At 36.9% G+C, this 15190-nt stretch overlaps 2 protein-coding genes across 2 annotated transcripts in view; both read right to left on the bottom strand.

Moving 5' to 3' along the window:
* Nucleotides 1–15190, bottom strand: part of LOC145494828 (uncharacterized) — a 152510-nt gene that overhangs the window by 96523 nt on the left and 40797 nt on the right. The window lies entirely within an intron of this gene.
* LOC145494836 (uncharacterized) lies at nucleotides 13440–14683 on the bottom strand. Its single transcript, XM_081474412.1, has 2 exons — nucleotides 14318–14683; nucleotides 13440–14122 (listed from the first exon to the last, which is right to left on the bottom strand). Exons 1-2 carry the CDS (start codon nucleotides 14350–14352, stop codon nucleotides 13723–13725), a joined length of 435 nt encoding a protein of 144 aa, XP_081330538.1. The 5' UTR covers nucleotides 14353–14683; the 3' UTR covers nucleotides 13440–13722.

A 15190-nucleotide genomic window follows, 5' to 3' on the forward strand; every position in this document is an offset into this window, starting at 1 on the left:
GGTTTTCTTTTTTCCTTCTCCTTTTGTTGAGTATGCCCTTGAATATGCTGTTATAACTGCTCTTCTTATTTTCTAGTGCTTCCATGTCCTGCGTGACCTTCGTCAACTTAGCTTCCATACATTTGATCTGTTTTACATTAAAACTGTGGGCAAATTCTTCGCCCTACTTTAAAGCAAGTCCATTGGACTGAAAGAGTGTGGAATCGTGTTCCTTTACATCTTTCAATATGACATTCAACTTTTCCACCATTGCTCTGTGCTCTCACCCAGAGAGCGTTGCTCTATTTGCAGATAAGTTTATTGTCAAATCAAAGTTTGTGGTGGATTATCTTCAGCATCTTGAAGTGCTGGAATTTAAAAGGAAAAAGAGAGCAGAAGAAAAGGCAAAGTTAAATAGGGACGCAAACGATCAATCATATGAGGATTATCCTTGGACTGAGGTGTGCGAAGATCTAACCAAGCTTAAAAAGCTACGTTTTCCAGAACTAAACAAGTGCTTGAACCACCACGGGCTGAAGCAGCATTTGAAAAGCAGCAAGAGTGAGAAAGTAAAGGCAATTGTAAGACATTCATGCTTGCAGCAGAAGAGTCCTCTCAGAGCTGGCCAACTAACACTGAGAAATGCCAGGACATTGACACAAAATGACAACAGAGCAAGTGCTGACAGCAGTGAAACGGATGAAAGTGACAATAATGAGTATGACAGTGATGCCATTGACTCTGGGGTAGATGACTCAGGTGACGTCATTCTTGCATTCATCAATTCAGATGAGGAAGATGCCAATGAGAGGCCAAATGCCACACGCTCAGGGCAAGCCACAACGAGGAGTTCCAAAATTGACTTCTCTTTCTTTTGATTTGTTTTTTAAACAACAGCTCTCTGTAGTATAGGGATTGTAAATATTGTCTTCATAGTGAGCACAATAACGTGAAGTAGGGAGATAATAGCGGAAATATTTTAAAAAGTTGAAATCTAGAAATTGTTTGTTTAATTTTTTTTAAGGGGGGTCATCCCAAAAAATGACCGCTATAAGGGGGGGGGGGGCATGTGAAAAAATTGGTAAGCTGAGGGGGGGTCATGCAATTTTCAAATGGTGCTTCCCAAATCCCACCAGCCCCTCCTCCCTCGTAAAAAATGAACGGTCCCTTAAATATTCTCATCGCCTCGTGAAAGAACCCATAATATATATGCTAAGAAATAAGACGACAAAAGAGATATCATGGGCCAATTTTACTCCATTTATACCTAATCACGTACCTCATTTCATCGATTCACGTTACATTTTGCGTTACCTAAAAGCAAAGGTTACTTGAAAAAAACCTTGATAGGTAGAGAGGCTCAAGCATAGGGAACAGTAAAATAAAATTTATGTAGCATTTCCATGAGTTTTAACGACATCGCCTCAAAACCTTTCTTACTTGAGTCGTTGTTCAGCGTCATAATATACATCATCGCGGTTTTGTGCACGATCTTAGCTATATCATTTTTTACCTCTTTCTAGCTTATTTTTTGATTTTTTTTTTAACTTAAAGGAGACACTATGTACACCCAAATTATAGAAAAAAATAATGGTCACCATGCTCGTTTAAGAGAAAACAAGCATTTATTTCGCTGCCGGGCTTAGTCTGAAGGAAATTTCTTGATTTTGTGTACATGTATGTGCACGCGCTAGTGAGCGCACGATAATGACACGAAAATCGTGCAGTACGGATGCGCAATGCAGTTCTGAGGGATCATCATAATTTCTCAGAATTATTTAAACAGGAGCAACATTTTTTGTCAGGTAGAATCGCGTGATCGGTTACGGCGTTACGCTATGCATTGGTACCGTGGAGATTATAAAAGAATTTGCACGTGTTGCACCTCATCACTCTACTCGAGGCCGTGTATAGCGATGGGGTTAACGACCCACCCTCCCACCCAACGAGTAAGTCGGGCGTGATCGAGCTGTCCGTTTTTAGTTTCGCCTGGTCTTAGGTTTGTCTTAGGCCAGAGCGATTCCCATAACTTATTACCATTCCATGAATAACGATACCTGGAGTAGAACCTTACACGATGCTATGCAGCCAGCAAGTCCAAGAAGAGGTCATTGTGTCCATTGCACGTAGTATAGCTTTTTTTATTTGCATCAGTAACGTTACTTACAATACAAATATTAGCTACACTAGTAACATTACTTACAATAGCGAAAAATAAATAAATAAATAAATAAAACCCTAACATCTGTCTCTTATCGACAGTGAAGTTGGCAAGATTTCTGTACCTCTTACATTAATTATGCATGCAATTTTTTGACTGACTCGTTCTTTTCACGATTGCTGTTTCAGTTTAGTGTGATAGTTTGCGGTAGTTGCATACATAATTAATGTTGGGGCTGTATGTAAATCGTATCGGGAGGTCAGCCGAGTGCTCTTAAAGGAACCCGGCTGAAAGGAACCAATAGATTTTCGCAAACGTGCTGAGGCAGGTTATGTTGAACACTATTTCAATTTTTGTTTTTAGAAAGAAATATCACCGAATCTCCAATATAAGACTTGATACCCTTAAAAGTATTCGTTATGGTTATCACATAGAGCACCGACTGCTAACGCGATTTGCATTCCCGGGATCGGCTGGAACTAGCTAATACGGGTGCCTGTTATTAACCGGGAGAAACGATGAAATGAAAGCAGAAGGTTGAAAATTAGGAGTTCAGTGATATCTCAACAACATATCACTTGTTTCGGTTGGAGAATCTTAGAGGGATTTGTTATGTTCATTGATTTACAGCTCTATTGTTAATCCTCGTTTGTTGGCACACCCCTCAGGAATTTAGCATTGAACATGGAATTAAACTAACGTCGGATACTGTTATGGGTATTTCTTTTTTTAAAAGTCTGTGGATCTCGCCATAACACTGCAAGGTGAAGAACTTGACAAATGTTTTACCAACACGGAACTCGTACTAGTTCAATAACATAATTCGGTTATGACAAAGAAGGTTACAAATCTTTTTTACTTATGGCTAGACTGGAATTTATACAACTAGTGTTTTCATGAACAGGTCTAATAATTACCAATACCAATACCACAGGAATCCTATAGATCTTTCTACACACGGGCGAACCAAAACAATCTGACTTGTGACCTTGAATTAATTGACTTGAATTATCTGCAATGTTAAACTCAATTTTGAAAGACAAAATTATGGGCACATGAGCTCACGGATGATACAAACCGTCGCTTTATCCAAACATTTTCGAAAATTATATTCTAGGACCTGTTTTTAGCCTGTGTTGGAAAACCACTATAATCTTGACATTTGTATTGTTGCAGAGGCAAAATAACCAAAGTTAGAATTAGTTTGGGAAATTCTACAATTTTTTACAGTGGAGCACTTCTAACACAGGCCACCAAACTAGTTTTTTTTTTTTTTTTCATCTTTTTTTGACATCTTTTCAACAACTTTCTTATGGCTTGGACCATTCACACCTGGCAAATCCAAAAATGATGAAAAGAAATGTGAGAGGTGGAGTTGTCAATTGACCGACAGGTTACATGGTGCTTGATATTTTCACCGTACCTAGTTCATGCATTTTGATTAGTTCATTTAAACTAAGGAAGGTGGCCACAGTTAGTCATGCACGACTGTGACTGGGTTCTTATAATGAAGATGAAAATATTAATGTTCTGTCATTCTTTTGACCCTTAAATCTAGATCCAACAAAACTATTCACACACAGCACAATGATCTGTGGTTCATTCAGTAAAAAAGAGTAATGACATGTTTTCTTCAGCTTTTGAGCTTGGGTTAATTTGAATAAGCTGTTGTAAATGTAGAACAATCAAAACAATTTTAGACTCTACTTACTTAATTATTAATATTAATTATTACTACATCTATGGAAGAAATACTGTTAAAAATTTAAAAAATTCACAAAATAAATACTGATTATTCTACACCACTGTCACCAAACTCACCCTCTATTAACTTTCTGTAAAGGTCAGCATTGTATTGTTCTTCTTGCCCTTTCTCTTGTTCTTCTCGATCTTCTTGTCCTTGTCCTTCTTCTTCATCATCTTCTTCTAACTCCCCTTCCTCCTCATCGATCATATCATCTAATGCCTCCAGGTTTGGTTTGGCCAGGCTATTAAAAATATGACAAGGGATTTAGCTCATTAATAGACACCACAATATTGTGGAAAACCGAGACTTTCTGTGAAGGGGCCCATTTCTTGAAACTTCCTGGCTATTCAAGGGCTTGCCAACTTACAGGGACCATTTTCAGGCTGCTGTTTTGGGCCCAAGGCACAAAACTACCTAATGAAACTGAGACCAGTTTTTAACAGAGCTTTGGAATTATAATCTAAAGTACAACAGTAATATTATTATAATTCAAATTATAAAACTAATATACATACTGTATTTCTGTATCGAAATAAGAAAACCAGTTTTTGATTAATATGATGCAAATGGACTTCTCTATAAACTCACTTCCTTCAACTTAATCTCTGTTAATTTTTTTATGCAAATGAAAAACCACCAGTTGTGATTGCAGCTACCTGTCTCATTCTATGTGGCAATTTTTAATTTGGTTTCAAAATTAACTTGCATTTGGGTTTGCACCACTATGCTCTGTTCTGCATCCTGTACTTTCTTTATTGTGTTGTTTGTAATATCGTTAATACTCTGGTTCTGTTTTCAAGGCACTTCAATGAAAACTGTTCAGACATTACTCACTTCCTGTATGAGATTAAGTAATAAAGTACATGTCATCTTTGGTCTGGGACATTGATGGGGATTCCTGGACAGGCCCCCAGAGGAGCTCCCATCTGCTTTAAAAATTATATCATTAGGCTAGCAAAACTAGTGCCAGTCCCAAACCCCACATTAGAATTTAAAATCCTTAACACTCATAGTCTTGTTGTTATTGGGATAAGATGTTCTAAGTTCTGAACCAATGTGTCTGAAACACCTTTCAAGATTAGAAGCCACAGATTTAGGAAAGCCATTCCCTAACAGGAACGTTTTAATCATTATTTGTTTCTGAGAGAGTCCATTTCACATATACGAGAAGCCTGGTGCAACAAGGCTCTAACCCAAGCAATTTCGCGAGGCCAACGTTCATGACTACAAAACAAGACATACTGTCCAGTGTTTGTGTGCTTCCTATAAATGTCAATGGATGTTCTTTTCAGAGAAATGTCCAGGAAATGGACCATGCCATCTTCAAATTTGTTGACCATAAAACATGTCAGATTTATTTGGTTAGTCCATCAACAGCATATCTTCAAAATAACGTCCGTAAAACTACTCATTTATAAGGCCACTGTCAAGCATTTTACGAACAATATCATTTTTGAGTTCTGTCACGAAAAAAAAAAAAAAACCTTGTTGAGTGCTCTCTTAATTAATTTGGTGTTAATCAATTTATCGTCATTAACTCCAAAGAAAACAATCTGAACAACTGTCAGGGCTCACTGTCAGGGCTTGCAAACTCCAATTCTTCTTAGAGTGAAAACAAGTTGTTTTCCTTCCACATCTACATGGGAGAGCACCATATGTGGGTGGTGGTGGTGGTGGTGTATCGAGCTGTGTTTGACAAACCCTTTTCATTTTTTGTTTCCACATATAGCAATATAAAGGAACTGTTTTTATCTGTTTAATAGCAAACCACTTTATTTTTAAAGAGTGTCTGCTATTTTTAGTTAAAGTTAATTTGGCCAACAATTCCTTTCTATTTAAATGCATGTTGCATGAAAACTGTGATCTGGTGGCCCTGGATGCAATTTGAGTTTTTCTGTAATTTTGAAAAGTCAAACCCCACTGTTTGTTATTAATATTGTATCAATAGGATAATACCATTCTTATCATGGTTATTCTATTGATTCCATTTCATCATTACTTAAGGTGGCTCTCCAGTTATTCTGGGCACACTCACCCATGCCAAAGTTTGCAACATAAATTTTGTGGCTTTGAAGTGTTGGCTGAGAAATTTTGGGAAATATTTTGTCTTTCACTTGGTGATAATGTTACTTAATTCCATTTACTGGGAATAATATTTTTATTCTTACTGGTGTTTGACTGCACCCCATTTTTTATGGGGTGCCGTTTGTAAATTTATTATTTAGACTGAATTTATGCCATTTTCCCCTTATTTATAAATAATTGGAAATGCCACAAAATTTGTTTATAAATAAGACACAAGAACTTGTCCTTTGATATGTAAATAATTATTTTTGGTACGTTCTGATTTATAAATAATCTTTTACGGAGTTATTATGTATAAATAATAAACTAAACAACTTCAATTATTTATAAATCAGGCCATCTCTAAAATAGTTATTTACATATCATAAAGTTTGTAAATCTCATTATTTATAAATAAATTACTTCACCGGGAATGTAAATTCATTATTTAGAAATAATAAATTTCACCTCGCCGAGTGTAAATTTATTATTTATAAATAATGAACTTCACTGACTGTGTAAATTCATTATTTAGAAATAATGAATTTCACATCGCGAGTGTAAATTTATTACTTATAAATAATGAACTTCATTGAGTGTGTAAATTCATTAATTAGAAATAATGAAGTTTCATCTCGCCGACTGTTAATTTATGATTTAGACATAATGAATTTAACCGTGTGTGTAAATTCATTATTTAGAAATTAATTATTTAGAAATAATGAAGTTTCATCTCGCTGAGTGTAAATTTATTACTTAGAAATAATGAACTTCACTGAGTATGTAAATTCATTATTTAGAAATAATAAAAGTATGAATGGCTGACCCAGCGTCTCTGGCCTGATCGATTTTGGAGGCTGTCTCTTGTGCAATAAGTGAGACAGTCAATGCTACCCTTGCTCAGGTAGGTATGCAGCCTGAAATTCAGCAGTAGCTGAGGGCCCCCCCCCCCTTATTTTGGTTAAGTGCGTTTAAGCGAGAATCACGCTTCAAATATCTATTATGTAGTTCTTATTCACTCAACAATTCGCCAGCTCACACTGCTACAGGAACAACGACAACGACAACGACAACAACAACAACTACTCAAAGGCAGAGGTAACAGGTAAATTTTAAGCCAAGAAGTTGCTGCATGAAGAAAATGCAGAACTTTTAAAATCGGGAAATTGAGTAATGTATTTACATGCTTAGATAATTCTTTGTAGCCTGCGAACAGGCTCACCTTGGAGCACAAACATGCTCGGCGTAGCTGAGAGCGAGAAATCGACGGGCGAAGCAGCGAGGAGAAAGTCACTTCTTGGCACCTCTTTCCCAACGATCGCTATTCCTCTTCGTCACTCACGCGTTTGATTCAAACGTGAGGCTACTCGCAGGTGAAATTCTTTGTGACCTTTGTGACCTTTGGACGGATAGCTGTGTGACACACTTTGTTTGGCTTGATCAGGTCACGTCTGGGCATGTCTATTCCAGGCAAGTCCAAAGATCGTACACGTGGAAAGCTAAATTCATTTACATTTAAACCATTATTGAATCAGACCTTTCACTTCACACGCTAAGCAATTTTTATTTTCTTCATGAAGCAGTTTCTTTTCTTAAAATTTACCTGTTACCTCGGCCTTTGAGTAGCTGTTCTTGTTGTTGTTCCTGTTACAGTGTGAGCTGCCAAATTGCTGAGTGAATAAGAACTACATAATAGATAGTTGAGGCGTTGGGGGGGGGGGGGGGAACGGGCTTCCCGGGCCCCTCCCCTGAATTTCAGGCTACATACCTACCTGAGCAAGGGTAGCATTAACTGTCTCACTTATAGCGCGAGAAACAGCCTCCGAAATCGATCGGGCAAGAGACGCTGTGTCAGCCATTCATACTTTCATTATTTCTAAATAATGAATTTACATACTCAGCGAAGTTCATTATTTCTAAGTAATAAATTTACACTTGGCGAGATGAAACTTCATTATTTCTAAATAATTTTAATTATTTAGAAATTAAAATTTCTAAATAATGAATTTACACACATGGTTAAATTCATTATTTCTAAATAATAAATTTACAGTCGGCGAGATGAAACTTCATTATTTCTAAATAATGAATTTACACACTCAATGAAGTTCATTATTTATAAATAATGAATTTACACTCCTGGCGAAGTAATTTATTTATAAATAATGGGATTTACAAACTTTATGATATGTAAATAACTATTTTAGAGATGGCCTGAAATATACATAATTGAAGTTGTTTAGTTTATTATTTATATATAATAACTCTATGGTAAAAGATTATTTATAAATCAGGACGTACCTAAACTAATTTTTTACATATCAACAGACTAGTTCTTGTGTCTTATTTATAAACGAATTTTGTGGCATTTCCAATTATTTATAAATAAGGGGAAAATGGCATAAATTCAGTCTAAGTAATAAATTTACAAACAGCGCCCCATAATTTTTTGGACAACAACACTACCAGTAAAAAAATTTTGTCGGCATACTTTTACTCAATTTCTGGAACCAGCTTATTTTGACTTAATACAAACCAAGCCCAAGTTTCGGGGAAATCATTTGAGCAGAAGTTCAGAAGTATTAAGGTCAAAGACATGTAAACTCAACTCTAACATTCACTGAAAGTTTCTATATAATTGACTGTCATTTCCAAAACAAGCCATGAACCCAAATTTTGTGAGAAGCTTGCACCAAAGCTTGCTAAATCAAAGTGGCTAGTCGATTAGTGATCGTGTGAACCATAAAAAGCATTAATCCCCAGTTCTCAAAATGCCATAAAATGCTTAATAACCTCCTTGAATTTTCAAAGAAGCATTTTACAACAGTATTTGGAAATAACTTTTGTGTCAAAGTCTTTCCACACAAATTGCACGGTACTGCAATATTTTGGCTACAAGTTTTACTGTTGTGACTCAAAAAGAAATGGGGCACTGTTGTCAGGATTGTAAGCTACTCCCTGACTGATCTCTGGTGAGGTACAGGTACAAGTTGAGCTATCTTTTCGCAGTTCCTTGATATATAGTTAAAAAGGCAATATTATTAATAATAACAATACACCTTTTGCTGTTAGTTTACAGAAAATATCCATTCATTTGAGTCCAAATTTGTTTCATTATGGTCAACATACCCTCATTTACACCAATAATTATGACCTTCATGTACTCGTAAGGAACGTTCAAGAATAACACTTGCATGTGTAATAACATTCAAAATCATCAAAAGGTAAACAATTCCTCCCTTTGACATTCATTGGCTGTAAATGTATTTTCATTTTTGTCGAAATAAAATTCCTTGTCACAAAACGACAATCATTTACACTTTTGGACATTCCTTTTTCAACAAAAGACTCTCAATAACAGAATGTGCATGAGCACTCACAATCAACTGCACAACCATATCCGTGAAAGTGACAATCTTTAGTACATTGAGACAGCTCAGACATTACTGTGTTTTCACCTAACGTTAAGAGAAGACAATAGCTCATTAGTGTAATTCAGAGATAAACGGAGAGATATCGTAAACAGAGATATCGCACCCAATTTTCCTCGAAAATTTGATTACAGAACTAGGGACTGTATGCACACCTGTACCTACAACGATGAAAACAAAAATAATAACAGTAATATTAATGATAATGATGTGCTTCAGAGCATGAATTATGTTTTCATTCATGACAGTTGGTTCATCGTGTTTGACCAGTAAAAGTGCATCACTGGGTCTATTTGTCAGAAAAGTGGAGTCTCAAAATGTGTGGGCACAGTTCGTGGATGTTTAAAATCTTGTGAGGGATGTGCTCTATGACTGATTAATCACCCAATGACTGTTGCAACACCAAAACAAGAAGGCAAGTTTATAAAATAAAGTTGAGCATTTCTGCAAGTCTAAATTTTCTCATGAGTGCTAAAGGGCAACAAAAGTCTACTAGGTAGGCAACTAAAAGACACATGAGGAACCAAGAAAAACAGAACAAGTTACCCAAAGGGCAAATTAACAAGAAAATAGTGTTGAACACAGCATTAATAGCCATCAAGCCCATTCTAAGAGCTTTGCGACATCCAAAAGTTTTCTTGACTCTGCCTCCTCGACTCCTCAGCCTCTCGTAATTCATTTATGTTTGTTATACCCCACACCATTGTAGGAAAGAAAGTGAGTGGTTTGCAGGCTGTAAGTATACATGTAGAATACAGTAGGGGCAATTGTACATGTATGGTTTACCAGTTTTGTCATTTGAGTGCTGTTGGTTACTTTGCAAATGGCACTTCAAAAGTTAAGGTTGTTATTTGCTAACACAGAAAGCTCAACTTCTTACAAGCTGCCTTGTTCACAGCTTCTGGGGTTTTAAATAAGAGTCACAACAAAGAATAGAAAAAATATGTGCACTGTGACAAATGCTTAAGTAACTATATATGATATGCAAACATCTTCTGTGTAACATGTAACAAAAATTGCTTGTATCACTGCCATACTTCTTTACCTTGACCTATAATATACCACAGCACCTTCGAAACTACTGGTAAGTTGAGAATTTTATTTTATATCAATTTTTCAATATTAAGCTATGCATTAAAGTGGTACTGTACAATCACTTCTTCCTTAAGATTTTGAAACTCCATCTACTTAACACTCCCTGTGCTAAATTTTAAGCCTTCATAGTAAGGATGAAAAGGAATTAAAAATTAGAAACTGGCTAATTTATTCGGGTTCCGAAAAGATGTGTTTTGAAAAATAATAGCCAAAACTATAAGTTGGCTTTCTCTAACGCATTTGGTTTGCAATGTTCTTCTTAGTACTGCTGGAGTACTTAGTGACAAGAAAAAACTCATAAGCTAACCAGATATTGAAGCATAATATAAGGACATAAGCCCTAAAATTCTTGAGAAAGTGCTGCCATCAAGACCCATTTACATAGAGGTAACCAAAAAAATGAATTATTTTGGCAAGACACAACTCTAAAAAAGATATCAGCACATTGCAACTGATACATATAATTATAGTAAGGCCTGATGCTCACCATCCCTAGTCCCTTCTCTACTAAGACTTTCTTTGGTTTGTGTATGTTTTCTCTCATCCAACCCATGATGATCATTCATTACTGCAAAAACAGAAATTCAAAGCATTATTATTAAACACAAAATCACGCAAATGCAAAAATTTTGTATTTTAAGTTAGACTGACTGTTTTAAAATAACATACAGACTTGTAGATTAAAAGTTGTTCCTCAGTAAAGGGAAATTTAAAAGAAAACAAAATTCAATCAGAAACAACTGTAAGAGTATGACTATCTTACCAGGACCTAGGTTTTTAAAGTCTATTTCAACTGACAATGAAACCAAAACAGAACAAACTGAATCTCTAGTGGCAAAGTTTAGCTGGTGAGAACTAAGCCATATCTCCCAAGTGATAAAAGACATCCTTGAGAATAAAAATACAAGTAGATAAACAAACCTTTTTTCCCCTTCTTTAATTCTTTTTACACATTAAAAGAACAAAAAACCCAAGTATCCAAAAACTTGAATAAATTCTCCAGAAGATATCAAGAATGGCAATGTTCCTCACACAAGAGGTGGTGCAAAGAAATACTGGCAATGCCACCTAATGAAGACATGACAAGGCATTGGCATGTATCCCTATTATGTACTAATTGGACCAGCTGCACAGAAAAGGAAACCTGTGCAAGCACTTCTTGAAGTAGCCTCACATGATGACTATAAAACACTGCGTGTCTACAAAACAGTGCTTCGTAACAAACAGCTTAAAGGAAGCCAGTCAACAACAGAGGAAAAGAAGAAAAGAAGGACAAACAGCCCTGACCTTTACTGGTGATTCCTTAGCACTACATTGCAAACCCTTCAAGTGCAGAATTTTACACTTATTCAATAGCATCCAAAACAAAATCATTACTTGTGGACACAAATTAAGATCTTAAAATCCAACAAATTGAGGAACGCTTTGACTGTATGTCATTTGGATTATTTTAGATTCTTTTGCATAAGTTGTTTATTATGTTGTTCCTTATGCTCAAAGCTTCATGTATGCCTATCAAAGTTCATAAAAAAAAACTGTACCTTCCAGCCAAAATGTAATGTGGAGTGATAAAATAAATGAATAGTACTATTTATAAGAACTTGCAAAATAGGGTAAGACTGGTGCATCATATCTCTTCTGCAAGCATGGTGACCTATTTTAATTTATTTTTAGAGACTGTGCTTGGTAGGGAACATTCAGGGAAATGTATTGTACATGTACATTTGTTTTCACTATTGTGCCCAGGAGATTACTTTAAGCTTACATTAAAATCGGTAGAAGTCATTGCCAATACTGATAGAACCAAAGAAATATCAGACAAAATGAAGGCTCGAAAGTTCACAAGACACAAGAATTGTAAACTTGATTTCTTGACATCCTGACATCCTGATTTCTTGACATCCTGAACTAAACTCAAATTTCTTGAACTGTAACCAATTTCAATCCTCGCAATCCTGCACTTTATTTCGAAACTACTGCTTTTGCTCTGCTCTATAGAATTTTCTATCCAACTAACTAACTAACTAACTAATCGAAGGTGACAAAGGTTTCTTAGGCTTTTTCCAAGGTAAATCATCTTAATAATGGCATATTTATGCAGGAATTCCAAAGAAACTTGTTGATTTATGTTTTATTTAATGAATGTTGTGCGTTCTTTTGTGAATTATGCGATTTTTCGTGAATTGTGCGATCGGATGCGATTTGAGGTCGATTGTGCGAATTGTACGCCATCGCGTAATATCAGAACGCCTGACTAAGCTGTATATTTGGTGGCATTTGGCGATACAAGGTGGAAATAACCTGAGTGAAATTTTGCTCTGACGGCATGACAGCGTTTCTTTATGCCCGTGACGAAGGGAAATGATACTACGCAGTTTAATAGCACGATAGATCCTAATTGCAAAATGCAAAACACATCAGTGTGGACTATACAAACTAGTGCCAGCTTAGTTCGTGCCGCTTGAAAGCAAAGCAACACGATCAACAATACTTGAATTGCTGATGAACAATTCGAAATGGCTCCCTAAACTTGAGCCATTAATTACTCACTCCATTACTATAAACAACATACTACAATACACTACATTTCACAAAACTTCTTACCAACAATATTAAGCTTCAAAGGCAGCTGTAAATGTGTTTCGCTACACGCAGAAAGATCCGACAAAACACCCTCATTGTGGAAATCACAATCGATAGGTTTCGAGCTTTCACCTGGCAAACACCGTCCCGTCCCCTAGTATTGAAAATAATCTCAGATTCATTGGAAGAAACAACAACACATAACAATTGGTCAAAAGGTGTTTGACATGTCTGCCACGAAGGACGAAACTACAACGCTACACTTGTACACTTGGGTGCACGTAGACACAGCGGAAATACGTTTTATGGGGCGCGATACAGTATTTTGCTGGTCAGCGGTACACCTTAACAAAACTACAAAATGCCTGCAACTTTTACATTAGAGACCTTAAACAAACACTTGAGGCGGTTAGGTGGAGGCGGCGATGGCCGCGCGGGAGTTGGGTTGAGACCGCCTCCTCTTGGCGCGAAATTAGAATATAAGCTTTCGTAGAAGCGGCGGCGAGCAACGGCTGTTTTGCTTTCGTTTTCAGTTGTCCAATTTGACTTTGTTCGTGGATTTTACGAGCAAAATGGCAACTTTTCGAGAAGTCCGAGACCTTCTAGCTGTTGCATGCTTTGAGGACATCATAGACGAGGATGAATTTCTGTTGCTGAGGGATCTACACACGTCGAAAAATCTTTACTTTCCTTACGAAGACTGAATCAGCCTTTTCTTTACTAGTGCAACCAAGGTCACTGGCCTCTGCCTCCTCCCATTTTTCTGATATTTCTTCCATCAGAATATCCATCTCGCTATCTTCGATGTCAACTCCACTCAGTTTCGCCTGACTGTGATGTTTTTGTTTCGCCTTGAATTTGTCCAGTAGTAGTTTGAAATGTTCCTGTACGTTTTTCCGCTTCACCTGAAATTTCACGGAGGTTTCGTCATTCAGACGATCCGTGATGGCATTCCATACTTTTCCTCGATCTACAGTCCTTGGTTTGAAGATCCATGGTTCTGAAGTTCTGACTTCTTTCGCTAGGATCAAATCATGTGCTTCTGTCCACTCCATGATCGAGCTAGATGAGAGAAAACAAAAGCTTATTAAAAACAGGTCCTGTCTAACGATTCACCTTTCGGAAATATTCCAAAGTTATAGAGACAAATTGGAAGAACAAAATAGCATTTTGTACCAGCAAGTACTTGCAATCTAAAGTTTTAAAGTCTACAAGACGTGAACATCACTCGGAACAATGTGAACCCAGGAAACTCACCCATTTCTTTTGCTTTTCTCTCCTTCGCTTGCCATCTTTCTTCTTCACTCACACCTTCAATGTGAAGTGAGATTTTCGCTGTAAAGCAAACGAAATATCAAATATTTGCAAAAAAAAAAAAATACAAAGAGACGTGTCAAAAAACATTTTTTAACTTTATAAAAGAGTTTCTGTGTATTTTAGGTGCTACAAATGGGAAAATAAAGCGACCATCTCTCGAGGCGGCCAAACCTACCTTTCTCGCCGCCGCCACTGTTGGAAGACGCGGGCAACACTCAACGTGATTATGCTAATTAGCTCGAGAGCGGGAAATTTTACTTCCGGTTGGCGTCCACCTCGCCGCCTCCAGTGTTTGCTTAAGGTCTCTATTGTTCTCGCGGCGAGTCTTATCGCCAGTCAAAGAGATACAAAACTTAGAGCGCACACCGTAAACTTAGTTTTTAAACTCCGCTCATTTGTTGGATAGTTCTCAGTTAATATTATATATTGTGCCAAAGCCAAACTGAACTTGCACACGGTGTGAAATTGTTGTTGTTTCGTGAGAGTTTATTAAATATGCTCGCAAGCGGCGGGCCAGGGGCAATTTACGTTACGATGTGCACTAAGGCTAAAACTAGGCAGCTTTTGTGTTGCTGTAGCGGTGTTCTGGGGACATCAACTTCTCAAGTTTGTTCAATTGATGGGCTTGAACCGTATGAATCGGTATGTCAACGGTATTTCGATCATATTCGTCGGGAAGACATGCTCGTGTTCGTCCACTTGCTTGATTGGGGGCACTCACATAAGTAAACACGGTCATCCTGTCCTCACTCGGTATCACCGTATTATAGACCAAGTTGGCCGAAATCGAAGCAGTGCTTCGTATAATGTATC

The sequence above is a fragment of the Orbicella franksi genome, chromosome 8 (genome assembly GCF_964199315.1).
Source record: "Orbicella franksi chromosome 8, jaOrbFran1.1, whole genome shotgun sequence".
Lineage (NCBI taxonomy): Eukaryota > Metazoa > Cnidaria > Anthozoa > Scleractinia > Merulinidae > Orbicella > Orbicella franksi.

What these genes read in the sequence shown, in the direction of transcription:
- LOC145494836 (XM_081474412.1), bottom strand. Translation starts at nt 14,352, where the DNA reads ATGGCAAGCGAAGGAGAGAAAAGCAAAAGAAATGG. An exon ending in GAGAAAAGCAAAAGAAATGG is followed by an intron (nt 14,123 to 14,317) that starts GTGAGTTTCCTG and finishes TCTCTCATCTAG; the next exon opens with CTCGATCATGGAGTGGACAG.